General features: G+C 57.8%; 1 protein-coding gene across 3 annotated transcripts in view; it reads right to left on the reverse strand.

The window, feature by feature from the left end:
• SATB2 (SATB homeobox 2) overlaps positions 1 to 13,239 on the reverse strand; it is a 227,519-nt gene that overhangs the window by 126,879 nt on the left and 87,401 nt on the right. Inside the window, exons 8-10 of one of the 3 annotated variants that reach the window (XM_027678202.1) lie at positions 6,448 to 6,526; positions 3,407 to 3,702; positions 2,707 to 2,925 (exon numbers count right to left, since the gene is read on the reverse strand). In XM_027678202.1, coding sequence (XP_027534003.1) covers positions 2,707 to 2,875 — 169 coding nt within the window. In that variant the 5' untranslated portion in view covers positions 2,876 to 2,925; positions 3,407 to 3,702; positions 6,448 to 6,526. Of the gene's footprint in view, positions 1 to 2,115; positions 2,444 to 2,706; positions 2,926 to 3,406; positions 3,703 to 6,447; positions 6,527 to 13,239 lie in introns of those variants that run through there. The other 2 variants (XM_027678203.1, XM_027678204.1) reach the window with 2 other exon arrangements.

Consider the following 13,239-nt stretch of genomic DNA (forward strand, 5'->3'; position numbering starts at 1 on the left):
TTGCTGGCATTTGTCTTTGCTTTCAAAACCTTTAGATACACTTTATAGAATTAAAAATAAAACAAAAACTAATGTGGTATCTAGTTTTCAGTAAAGTATTTCCATTTTTGTCCCAAGTGAAATTCACATTCAATAAATATTAGCACTTTTCAAAGCTTGAGAAATAAGAATAAACTGAAAGTCTGGCAATTGAAGCCTTAGATGTCATTTCACTATGACTTTCTATAGTTTCCTTTTTGTCAAATTCTACACACAATACTAGGAGAGCCTTTATTAATATTTATTTGAAAGAAGTTTTATACTAATTTGCCTGTATATTAAAAGTAAGCCTTTCCACAAACGTCTACAGTTGCATTTTACAACTCAAGTGAAAAAATTACTAACACCACAGCGATCACTGCAAAGATACAGAGTTCCAAAAATACCCGAAACAGGTGAGATCTGCACTCAGGAAAAGATCGCTTGGTCACACCAGTTCTTAAACATCAAACTTGAAAAACAGCAGAAGACAAAATATCTGGAAATTAGGTATGTTGATTTATTGTGAGAGTATTTCCAGGAGAAAAAAAAAATAAAATCAATTTTAAACAGCACCATTATCTTATTAAAAAAGTCTGCCTTAACTAATTTAGTATTGAGTATTATAGAACCTAGATAGGTATTCAGACAAGAATAATTTTCTTCTTGCTTTCAGTATCAATAAAGACTAATGAATAACCTTTATTATGAACAGCCTAAATGCAAAGAGATTGAGACCGTTTAAAGAACACCAGCTAAGAAAAAGAAAATACATTACTCCTGCATTTCTTATTCCCCCAGACTGTTACACTCCAGTCTATAACATCTTTACAAATGAGCTGAAGACTAATGAATGAAAACTTAAGCTCTTAAAAGTTTGCTTTCAAAAATGAAAGTCTCTTTCTGGAGTGGAAATCTTCCATACCTTAACAGGCCAGATTCATGCTGAGCCACCGATATAACTATCTATAAAAGCCACTGAATTTCTCTTGGGTAACACAGCTGCAACTAGAAAGCAACATATACGTTCCAAAACATTTAAAAACATTCTTTAAAAGTATATTTCTATAAATGCCCCAAGGAAAATAATTTGAGCTTTTGTTCTAACATTTCCTTTAAGATCAAGCAGCTATAATGCCTGAGTCTCAAGAAAGGCATCCAAAACTACACATATTACTTTTTATATGATTATCTAGTTCATTTTCACAATTACTCAACAAATTATTTCTCCATCAATTTGTAAGTGGAATAGTACTACAAGTCTTTCACTGCAAAGCTGTTTCTTCATTTTCCATACATTGGAAGAACACAGAGAAGAGATTTAAAAAATAGATATATAGTCATCTAAGAAACAGAAAAAAATGGTGAGCTCTCTTACCCTTCATTAGGTATATAAATGAATCCTACGTTTTTAAAATAAAATATGCAGCTCCTTAGCAAACTTCAGCAATTAGGAAGCCTATTGAGCCAAAGAGGTCTAAAACAGGCATCTAATGGTAAAATCGCTAAATAAACCTCACGTAATAGAGAGTCATGTGACAACTGTATCAAAGTATCTCTTGAAACGCCATTTACACAAACTCTTTGTGTATAAACAACTACAATTGTGTGTTACCACTCTGCTCATTTTAAAACACGAATACAGAGGGGTTTTGGTTTTTTGTGGGGTTTTTTGAGGTAAAGGTAAAATTTGTGGCCTTTCCTGCAGTATTCTGCTCACAACATCTGGCTAATTTCAAGATTTTTAAATATATTTTTCCTAACACGAGGCTGCACTGTGTTAAACACGACAGCATCAGAGTTAAGAGGAAAAAAGAGGGCATTTAGGAGAAGTGACTGTAAAGTTTATCCTGCTTGGAACAAAAGGGGAAAAAAAGCAACCACGAGTGTTGCTTAAAACATGCTTTAAACACAAAACTGAGCAGCAAGTTAAAAGCAAATTATGAAAGATTAAGTATTCTAAAGAATTGCAGGAAAGCTGAAAAACTAATTTCAGTATATTTGCTGAATATATTCAGCATATGAATATATGTGCTGAAGCTTGCACATGCTTTGCCCCGTCCTCTTTTACAACAATTGCTACAAAATGCTACTTACCGAAAGAAAAATAAAATCCCTAAATGCAAACATAAACGCTGCCGTTTTTCCCACCCTGGAGACCCCATTCTCAGCGCTGTGACGGTGGGTGTAACACACCTAACTCGTGTCACCCGCACCCATGAAGGCAGCCGGGCTGCTCGCACCTAAGCCGGGGACGATGCCCTCTCCCCGCCGTGCCCTCCGGGAACGCCGGCGGGGCAGGGGGATGCCCGCGGCTGCCCCGGGGCGATCCGCACGAAGGAAACGCCGAGCGCAGGACACGCTCCCAGCCCGTCACCCTCCGACAGGATCAGGCCTTGCCCTTTGTGAGCCGCCCGGCCCGGGGTGGCCTCTTTCGGCAGGCGGCCTCCTAACGCGGGAGGGTTGCGCGCCGCACGCCCGGTCCGAGCCCTCCCGCGGACCCTCGCCACCGCAGTAGTGCCGAGCAGCCAAACGCTTTCCTGGGAAAGCGGGCAACGGCACTCCAGCTGCTGCACGGACCTGCCGGTCCCTCCGGCCCTGCCGACCCGCCCGCCACACGGTGCCCCGGGCCCGCCGCCCCGCGCGCCCCGGCCGGCGGGGCCGCCGTGAGCGCGGCCGCACAGTTACCTCCCACGGGCTTGGTGACGGCGCCGTTGGGCCTCCCGCGGGTGCCCATGGGGCTGCCGTTCTGCTCCAGCCTGGCCACCTTCCCGGGGGGGGGCCCTTTGACATCGGGGCTGCCGCTGCCTCTGTCGGGGCTGTCCCGCAGGCAGGGGCTCTCGCTCCTCCGCTCCATGCTCGGAGACGCGGCTCCCGCTGGCAGGTCGCAGTAGAAGGAGCACGGACCTAGGGGTGAGAGAAACAAGGGGCGCTTCAGTGGCCGCCGGCCCGCGCCGCCACCCGGCACCGGGCCCCGCTCGCCTGCCCGGGCCCCCGCAGCGCGTCCTCCGGGCGGCCCAGCTCAGCCAAGCCGGGCGCAGTGCCGCCCCGCTCCCGCCGCCGGAGCTGGCCCCGCTGGAAGCGAGCGGTTCGCCTCACCCGCCCGGCCCCAACCTGCCGCGGGCGAGGGCAGCGCTGCGCCACGGTGCCCATCGCGCCCGACAGGCCGGCGGGCAGGAGCACCCCCGCCCGCCGCAGCCAGGTGCTGCGCCCCGGGTCCGGCCGCGGCCCTGGCCCGCCCCCGGGGGCCGCGGGGAAGAGGCTGCCAGTCCAGGCGGCCCCGCTGGCACGGCCCCCCCGCGCCAGCCAGCTGTGCAGCCACAGACTAGCCGGCTGCTGGCGAGGAAGCCTCTAGCGAGCGGCTCCCGCGAGCTGCCGCTGTACTTACTGCTTATAGCCTGTCTGTAAGTTGGCTGAGTTGGGCTCTGTCCATGGATCAGAAGTAGAGAATCCAGGGTGGAAAGTTTTCTTGTTTCCTCCTCTTACGCGGCGTTCTTCCCTTCTACTCCTTCCCCCCACCCCCAGCCCCCTCCTCGCCCTCCTCCAGGGGTGCCGGGGCGGCGGGGCCGGGGCGGCTGCCCGCGGGGCGACAGGGGCAGAGCCCCTTCCCGGAGGGTCCCGGGTGGCGAGCGGAGCGGAGCGGGGAGGTCGGGACGAGGGGGCGGGGAGCCGCGGGGACGCCGGCTGCGGCGCGGAGGAGAGGGGAGAGGGAGACGACTTCTCACACCTTCAGCGGAGAAAATCAATACCGGGGGAGACGGGGGGAGGAGAAGAGGGAGCGCCGCTCTCCCGGGCTCCGCGGCGGCGGCGGGTGCCTGGCGGCGCGGGGAAGCGGCGGCGGCGGCCCCCGGTGTGTCACTTTCAATCGCTCCCTCCTCTGCCAGCCACAGCAGCGGCAGGAGGGACTCGCCACAGAGAGCGGAGAAACGATTATTAGTTGCGTTGAGTCATCAAGGCAAAGTGAGTCCTTTTTGGGGTTGTCCTTGGTTTCGGGTTTGGTGTGTGTGCACGCCTGTGTGTGTGTGTCTGCCTGTCTGTCTGCGCGGCGTTCCCGTCCCAGGGCTGTGCATCCCAAACATCGCCACCCCTCCTCGCCTTCGACACCCCTCCCCCTCCCCGCCCCCCCGCAAAAATCAAGTCTCGGTGCTATCTCCGGATCGGGCGCAGACGGGCGCGCAGCAGCCCACCTCCTCCCGGCCCGGCCCGCCCCGCGGAGCCCCAGCCCCGGCCCCGCTGCGCGCAGGGGTGGGAGGCAGAGACCCACCTGGCAGGAAATTAAACACCAATAAATAAATAATACATCTTGCACGCGAAAAGGGAGTGCGGTGCCGCGCGAAGGGAGGGCGTAGGGCGGGCTGGGTGGGGAAGGGGAAGCGTGGCAGGACGAGGCATTGGTGACAGGAGAGATCCAGGGCAGAAAGGCGCAAGGACAGGGGCAGTCGGGCTGGGGGAGGGCCGAGGGGAAAGGAGAGGAGGAGGAGCCGGGAGAAGAAGGGGAAGGGAGGGGGGGGATAGTGGGGAAGCCGGAGTTGGGGACACCGGACCGACCGAGGAGGAGCAAAGCTGCCACCGACATTCAGTCCTGGTGCCCGGGTCGGTCCGACGCAGCCGGTGCGGCCTCGCAACCTCCTGCCACCCTCCCTCGTCCCCCCGGGAGCCGAGCGGCGGAGGGGACCCTCCCGCAGCCGCTCCCCGCCGGGCCAAGGCGACAGTAACTTTTCGCGGTGCGGCGGGTCCTGCCGCCCCGCGGGCCGGTCGCGCTTCCTCCGAGCCGCCGGGCGGCCCCAGGTAGGGCCGCGCCGCCGCCCTACTCTCCGCGCCCGGCTCCAGGCAGTTACCGGGGTGGTCCTGAATAATTGATGGCGGGGACCGGGAGGAAGTGACAAGCGGGCAGGGAAGCGCTGCTGCTGCCGCCGCTAAATTATTTAATAGCTGAGCTCCGGGTAGGGCATGACAGCGCTACCGAAGTGCAGCCAGCGGGGCGGGCAGAGCTCTGGCCGGGAAGTCGCATGGGGCGGGATCGAGCCCCTCACCGGTGCCGGGAGGCGAGCGGTCACCCGGCAGGCAGGCAGGCAGGCAGTCAGTCCCCTCTGTCTCCGATGCAAGGTGCATCGCGCCGCTCCCCGGGGCCGGCGGCGGCGCGGGCGCGTCCCCGGGCGGGGGCCATGCCCGGCGGGCGCCCCGAGGGCCCGCAGCGCCCCCTGCCCGGCCCGGGGGGCGCGGGGGAATGAACGGCGGCCCCGCGCCGCCGAGCCCTCCCCGCCCGCCCGGCGGCGGAGCGAGACCCGCGTTAAGGTGGACCGAGGGAATCCCTTCTGGTGCGCGGGGCGGGCGGCGGACGGGCGGCGGAGGAGGAGGGGGTGGCGGCGGGCACCCGGAGTGCCCCGACGCCCCCCTACTCCGCTTCCCCCGCCGCCCGTCCGCCGCTGGCTCCCGGCGGGGCGCCGCCCTCCCCGCCGTGCCCCCTTAAGAGCTCTGCTTTTTACGGTGGCGCCGGAGGGTCAAAAAAAAGGGGGCTTGGGGGGGGGGTTGATGGGGACCGGAGCCCCCCCGCCCCGGGCACGGCAGGAGCAGGGACCGGCGGGAGCATCACGGCCACTGGACAGCCCTGGAGACAGGGTTTCGTTCGCCCCACAAGCGCCTGGGGAGGGTCGGGTGGGTAGCAGCGGCTGTCCCGAGCCCGCACGCAGCCGTCCCCGTGCTGCCCCGGGATTGGGAGGAGGGTCAGGTCCCCGAGGGAGAGCGGCCGCCGCCGACCCCGCAGCGCCCCTCCTTCCCTGCGGGCGGCACTGACAGCCCGCCGAGCGCTCTGATGTCCCGGTGGGCTCCAGGCCGCCCCTGAAAGCGGTGCCGGGAGAAGCAGAGGATCCCAGGGCAGGGTAAGAGAAATCATCCCTTCGTCCCACACGGACCTCCGGCCCGGCCCCGAAAAGCAGTGCTGCGGCTTCCCTCGCCTCGGCCGAAGGACCCGTGTCTCTCCCCGCCTCGGCAGGGGCAGGGGGACCCGCCGCCAAAGTGCCAGCCTTGCCCCGGGACAGCAAGCCTTGAACGCGGGTGGGAGCTGGGTCCCACCGCCGGCTGAAGTCTGGGGAGCAGGAGAAGATGCGGGGGCCAGCGAAGGCCGGGGGCGGGGGGGCCGCCGCCAGGGCCAGGGCTCCGGGAGCGCTCGGAGGAGCGAGCGCCGGTGCCGGGAACACTCAGGTTGCGGAGCAGAGAGCCAGCGGCTGCCGCCAGCCGCGTCTCCCGCCCTTCCTCTCAGAAAGGAGCCTCAAAGTTTGGAGAACTCTCGGTTTTCTTTTTAAATAACTCCATCTAACTTTTCTCCTTTTTTTCCCCCCTCTAAATCTGATAAAGCTCAGCAGCAGCTCTTACATGGGAGTTAACATTTTCCACCAGCTATCGAATAATTGAATAATGTTTTGTTCTTACCTTTGATGCTGAACTACGAATTCCCGCGGATCAATGGCCAGAAAGTTAGAAGAATTGGTAATTTAGGACTTCAGTACTTCTGGAAAAAAAAAATGCCAATGGTTTAGCCAGGATCTTCCCTGTCTGATTCGTTACTATTATTATATCTGATGATGTGGATGGATGGATGGAGAGATTCAATCCAAGCCCATTAATGAGCTATTTTATAAACACCACCGTCTGAAGATCTTCATTTACATTTTGTCAGTGATCCTTTCCTTAACAGCGGAGACGTGTGGCGACAGCGCGATTACAGGACTTTAGTAAAGCTCCTATAAGAGTACGACTGGCTTGTTAATCGATTAATATTTTATTAAGTGTAAATATTTTATAAAGTTTTTAGGAAAGCTATCGATTCTAAATTATTAAAACTAGTCAGAAGGGCATTTGAATAATGCATACAATTAAATACATTTAAATATATATGTAGCGATCGCTTCATTTGCAATGAATCCCCCGCACCTTTCTCTTGCTTTCGTTTTTTTCTCCACGAGCAGCTGGTTTCTCATTTGCGCGTTCACTGGAGTATCGGGATGGTCAAATATATGTTTATTCCGTATTTATAAACTGAATGTTTACATAAAATACTCTTTGAAAAAATAACATTGAGATCGGGAGCGGTAATAATTTGAAAATTTTGACGCGGAAGCGAAGGGGGTTGTTAGTGAAACAAGGAAACTGAACCGAGTTCGTCTAAATTTTGCTGGTTGGTAACTTCTGTTTTGTAAACATCATTTAATTTAGACAGATTTTATGAAGCATGATGCTTATTTTTCTTTTACATATTTTTCTCAATAAAAGCCTTTTCTTTCTGTTTTAAATTACAAACACTTTTTTTCCCTCGTTGCATGATTTTCACATGTTGTCCTTATTTCCACTGGAAAAAAAGGACGATTATTTCCCATCGCTTTCCTCATCCGTCTTCAATGTCGCAATTTAAAAAAAAGATCTTTTTAATATTATTAATGACCTATTTTTTTTCCTAACACGAACTCCAGTACGAGAACTTTTTGCTCTCGCACTCTGTTGAGAGCAGGAGTGGATGCGTTCCGAGCGCCCAGCTCTCCTTGTTGCTGAAGTTCATGGACGCCTTAAGTGGTTGATTGCCAAAAAAAAATTTGAACAAAAACACCTCCTTGGAAAGGTTTGGTTTTCATTAACTACTGCTTTTAAAGCCAGAACGCATGGAACCGATCGCAGCTCCGTGCCCGCACAGGCTCCAGTGGCTGGCGGCTACAGCCGGGGCTGCCGTGGGCCCCCGGGCCGGGGCGGCCCTCGCCCAGCGCAGCCGCCCGCCGTGCCTGGCAGGATCCGCCGGGCCCCCGGGCGCTCTTTCTCGCCTCCTACTTTGTCCCCCTCCTGCCCAGTGACTTCCCGGGGCCACGGCGCCCGCGGGACGGCAGCCTTCCCACGGGGCACTTGGCCCGGGCCGAGCATTAGAGTCCTGGGGGACGCCGGCCCGCCGCCCGCGGGCACCGCCTCGGAGCGCGGAGATCCCGGGATGCCGCGACGGCACAGTGGCCGGGGGGATCGGAGCGGGGCGGCCCCGCAGCACCGGCAGGGCAGCGCAGGGTCCCCCCGCGGGGGCGGCGGCCGCAGCAGGCACCGCCAGGGCGCCAGTGCAGGCGGAAAAGGGCAGGCGGCTCCCGCAGGCGAGGGCTCCCATCTCGCCCCTCGGGCCAGGCTTCATCGCGGTGGGACCCGAGCCCGCGGCCGCTCCTAGGGGCCGGGACCACCCGCCTGACCCGTTCCCGGTGCCTTCGCCTTCGCACAGCGCCATCGCGCGGGCACCGGCGCCGGCGCAGCCCGAGGCGCCGCTGCTCTCGCCCGCTCGCGGCCCCGGCGGTGCGGGAAGGGCGCAGCACCTGCCGCGGGGCCGGGCGGGCCCTACCGCCACCCTCCGCTGCACCCTCAGCCCTGCTGCGGCGCTCCGCCCTGCCGCCCTGCCCGCCACGTGCCGTCGAGGCTCCGGCACCTGGACAGGGCAGAGCGGTGGCACGGGCAAACCCGCGGCGGGCAGCGCCTGGGGACCGACCTCCTACCCAGCCGCGTTTCTTTCGCCCTCCCCTCGCGGGCTGGGAAAGGCGCTGGGCAGCCGAGGAGCTGGGCTCCTCTGCGCCTCTGCGGGGCTGCCCCGGCATCAAGCTCTCCCTGTCGGAGACGAGCTGTCTAACCTTGCTGCCGTAGGAGAGATTCCCACCCCTCTATACTGCTGCGATCCCTCTCTCAGCGCCAGGTTCAGGAGGTGAAGCCAAAACGAAACGAAAATGTCCCTGAGCCCAAGGGCGGGAGGAGCCCGGCCCTGCCCGTAGCACTTCGAGGGGGGAGCTCTGCCTCCAGTCGACAGTGCCGGCGGGAGCACGGCGCCGGCCATCGTCCTTTCCCAGCCGCAAGCCGCTGCTTTCCCCCGGCAGCCCAAGCCTAAGCGGGCGGCTGTCCGGAAGGGAGTGCGGTGGCTGCCGGGGCGCCTGGCGAGTCCCCCGGCTCGGCGGCACAGCGCCTCGGCCCCGCGGGAGCCCGCTCTGCCTCCCCTGAGCACCGTCGCCTGCCTCCAGCCCTATCGGGGTCCACGCGTCTCGTTCGTGCTGTGCCAATGGAATAAGCAAAATTAAAAACAACAAACCAAAAGCGTCTTTACGGCGCCTGAGCTCCGACCAAAGCTTTTCGGGACAGCAATATCCCTGCAGACCTACTCTCGCCTCTATCCTTCCCCTCACTGGTTTTGTTAGTAAGTCTTTTGCCGCTAACTCTAGTCGTACGGAGAAAGAGCTGTGGACAATAGAGAGACAATCTCTACAGCCAGACGTATACAGGGAAGGGAACGAGTCGGCCGGAGCTGTTATTACAACGCATTTCGATGCCCAGAAGGCAGCGCAGCGCCGGCCGAGGCGGGCGCAAGGAGCGGGGCTCACCGGCAGGCCAGGCCGGCTGGGTGCCTGGTGAGGGGCTGAGCTGGCCGCTGCCGGGGTCCTGCTAGGCTCTTTCCTGCCCTCCGGCTCCCCACTGAGTTCTGCCGCTTCCCCGTGTTCCTCACTCAAGTCTCCAGATCTTGGCTTTCCCCCTGGCCACGGGTTGCCTTTCCCTGCAATCACACGCTGCAGTGCTAAACGCAAGGGATTTCCTCCGTGAGATATCATGCTCATCGACCCGCCTCACCTTAACAGACCTGCGAGACTTTTCGGTATTGTATGGCTTCTCTAAAATAGTTCCGCTTAGATTTGTAAACTGTCAGGAGTAGGGAGCACAAACCGAAGCGCCTGTGCCCTGTGGCTCTTTTCCCTCGAATTAACAGCTTATAGCTGGAAATGAAGGAAGAGTTTTGCCACCTTCGTTGCAACTAAGGAAAATTCCCTAAATCCGAGGAAGAATGACTAACAAGTCCCGAGGTGAAACCCACCACCCGAGAACCAGCTGCAGCTGCTCCTTCACCGCAGCCCACGACCACTCCAGCGCCGTTTGCCCCGGTCCGGGCGGCGTCCCCCGCTTCCACCTCGAGGTGGCCGCGCCGAGTGGGAAACGAGCGTCCTGCCTGCCGCGCACTGCCTGAGTTGCGGCGTGAACGAATGCGGGAGGGGGATGCAGCAGCGAGTCGCCCCCCTCGGCCCGGGAGCCAGCCCAGCGCCTGCCTTTACATCCCAAACGTGTCTACGGGGCGCGGGATGCCGGGACAGCCCGCTCTTCTTTTCCAACCGCGCTCTCGCCTAGGGTGAGAGCGAGTGACGGCGGAGCTCAGCAGGACATGCCGACTATGTACGGCTGAGGACTCGTACCCCGAGGCACGGATCGTTTTAATTACAACGATTTACGTAAATTAGCAAGATATCAGCCCTTCTGCCCTGCCAGGCTCCGACCTGGAAGCACAGCATCACCCGCCCACGTTGGACACCATCGCCTCCCAAGCGCCCTCCAAGTTGTTATGGCCGGCGGAGACCAGACGGGAGTAAAGACCCCAACAGAACGGGGAGGACAGAGCCTATTCCGAGCGCCCGTCCCGTGAGCTTCCCAACGAGCAACTCTCAGCCTCAGCCCCACCGCGATCATTGCCCAGGACGGCAGTGCTCGTTAGCGAGCACTGTGCCACGAGGGTGCCATTTTCGTCCTAAATCCAAACTTTGCCTCTTAACACACACTCTCATCTTCGTACGTAAACCGCCCGTGTTAATTAAACTTCCACTAAATGTGTAGGGAGAACCCTCCGCTCTGCCACACAAGGCAGCAGATTCCGCCGGCTCCTGCCACGCGTAATAGTGCTCAGGGAGCAGAGCCGCGGCAGGATCGCATGGGGGCCCGGTGCCGGCCCCCACCTCCCGCCCTCGCTGAAGGCAGAGGCAGGTCAGCCTGTGACAGAACTGAGCCCGGTCGGCAGCTGAGGGTGCCCGGCTGGGGATTTGTAGTTTTCGTTGCAAATAACCAAAGGCTGCTGATCTGCCCAGAGAAAAGGGGCAGACAGCGCAGGGGATTTCGAGTGAAGATAAACAAGAGGAGTTTTATTAAACTGTAAAGACTGAAAACGCCGTTGAATAGAAAGAGGAAACGCACCCTAATACATATGAGCGGCAAACATCCCACAGCCCGACTCCAGCAAGCAGAGGAAGCTCAGAGCCTCCCGGCCGCGCCACGAACAGGGCTTGTCCCTGGCGAAATCATCGCAGTTGGAAAGCTGCGAGAGGCTGACCGGGTAACGCTCAGGGTTTTTAGGTTTTCGCAAGCCCTGTACTGGTACTGAAGGGGCTCAGCAGGGAGCGTTTTGCAGAGGGGTCACACATGGAGCCCCAGGGCAGGAAAAGGCCAAATCCTATTGCTTTTCCTCCTGCAAACAATCCTATCGTCTTTTCCCCGCGATTTCCAAACTTTGACAGCCAATATGCACAAACACAAACAGTTTCGGAGCTTGAGTTGGTACTTGGCCCGTGAAAGGGCCCCTGCCGGGCCCAGCTCTGCCTGCCCGCTCTTAGCACCTTCAAGAGTGGCCAAAAGATGACCCGCTGCCCGACGCAGCCCCGGTAGCCTTGCGGAGGCGGAGTCCTTAGACCTGGACGTGGCTTGACCGAACTAGGCAGATGCCTACCCGGGAGATGCCGGGGCAGTGGGGACCTGGGGACAGTGCCCTGAGCCTGCTCGCCGTCTGCCCACTGGGCTCCGCAGAGTTGGCCCCCCTCTGCTTCCAGAGCCTCCAACGACGCTGTCTCCGTGCCACCCCCGCCCCGCTCCTAAGCGGCAAGCAGGGCGCGGAGCGGATCGGCAGCAAGTGCCTGGGCGCCGGTGGGGGCTGCCACCTCCCAGCCCCGCAGTGCGGGCGCAGCCGCCACCGCGGCCCCGGTGGCTGCGCGGCCGCCGTGCCCAGGCACAGCAGCGGTGCCCACGGCCCCACGCAGCGCTGTCACGCAGCGAGCGCGACTCCTCCTAAAGCCTCGTCTTCCTCCAACCCTTGCATCTCCTCTGACCGCCCTCGCTCCCCCCGGAGGGGCCGCCGGCCTGCGCGCAGCCAGCGCGCTGCCGTGACAAATTTCACGTTTGTAAAGGGACGGGTGAAAGGTATCCGCCGTTTGAAATCCCATTACAAAACCAGAGCAGACGCAGTGCTCGTCTGCTCCCCGTCACGGAATCGCTCCAACTAAATCACCATCTATCAAGCGAGTTTGTCCCCAGCGGGGACGGCAGCTCTCGCTTACTCTGCTCCGTGAACCGCTGCACTTCTGCCCCGGGAAGAGCCCTTCAGCCACACAGCCCCTGCGGTGTGACACGGTTAGTTCCTCCTGGCCAGCGTTTCGCTGGGAGCCAGAGGCACTCCCGTCTCCCAGCCGAACGGGCCCGGACCGCTAACCCACACCCCCGCAGCCTCCCCACCCCACGAAAGACGAAACGCTCGAAGATCTCTGCTCTTCATCAACGCAACGGAGTATTTGACAGTCACAATTACCTGTAAATATTCTGACCGTTTTTGTATACGGGACACTTTTAGCCTTAAGCCTGGCAAGCCTCACACGAGCGGAACTGCACCACTACCGCAACTTCACCGCGGCAGACGGCAAAAATCCGCGCTCCGCTTTCGGCACTGAGTGCGATCCTCCCCGGCACCACAGAGCCCAGGAGTGGGAGAGATAGCTACCGCTTCCTTCTCTCCGCACTCTGAAGCGCAACAGCTAAACACTCGATTTAAACATTAGGCAAGAATTCAAATCAGACACAGAAAAAAAGAGTTGTCTGTTAACAAGTCACCCCTTCGGTTCACACACGGGCAGATAAGGTGCCAGATTTTCCTAACATATTTGCAGCAGCAGTTTAAGAAATAATCACGAGATCTGAGATGGTCACTACTAGATAAAACTCCGAGATTTCATAATCGGTCTTCCCATTTTTTACGTCAACCTCTCCCTTCCCTACCCATCACATCACAAAAATTAGCGGCGTGGAATTACCTGTCTGCTTCTTTGTGCCTTCTTCAAGTAAAGAAGGTAAAAGTCACTTCACCTATTAGCTTGTATAAGTAATAAAGAGGTGGTAACTTGGAGCTACCACATTTTGAAGACTGTGTCACATGCTTTAGCATAAGTAAGGGTGTTAGAGCCCTAGCGAGCACAGGATCAATTCATTTGTGCAACAACTTGTGGCGCGTTTGGTTCTTAGCAGGTATTTGTTCTGTCCCTGGGAACAGCTCTATACATCCTGCCTCGCTAAGACGGACGTAACAACAGCCTCTCAGTTTCTGCGGCGTTTCTGCGCGCGTTTACCGAGAGGAAAGGCAGTTTGTCA

The sequence above is a fragment of the Neopelma chrysocephalum genome, unplaced genomic scaffold, assembly GCF_003984885.1.
Source record: "Neopelma chrysocephalum unplaced genomic scaffold, ASM398488v2 Primary Assembly neopelma1_44, whole genome shotgun sequence".
NCBI lineage: Eukaryota > Metazoa > Chordata > Aves > Passeriformes > Pipridae > Neopelma > Neopelma chrysocephalum.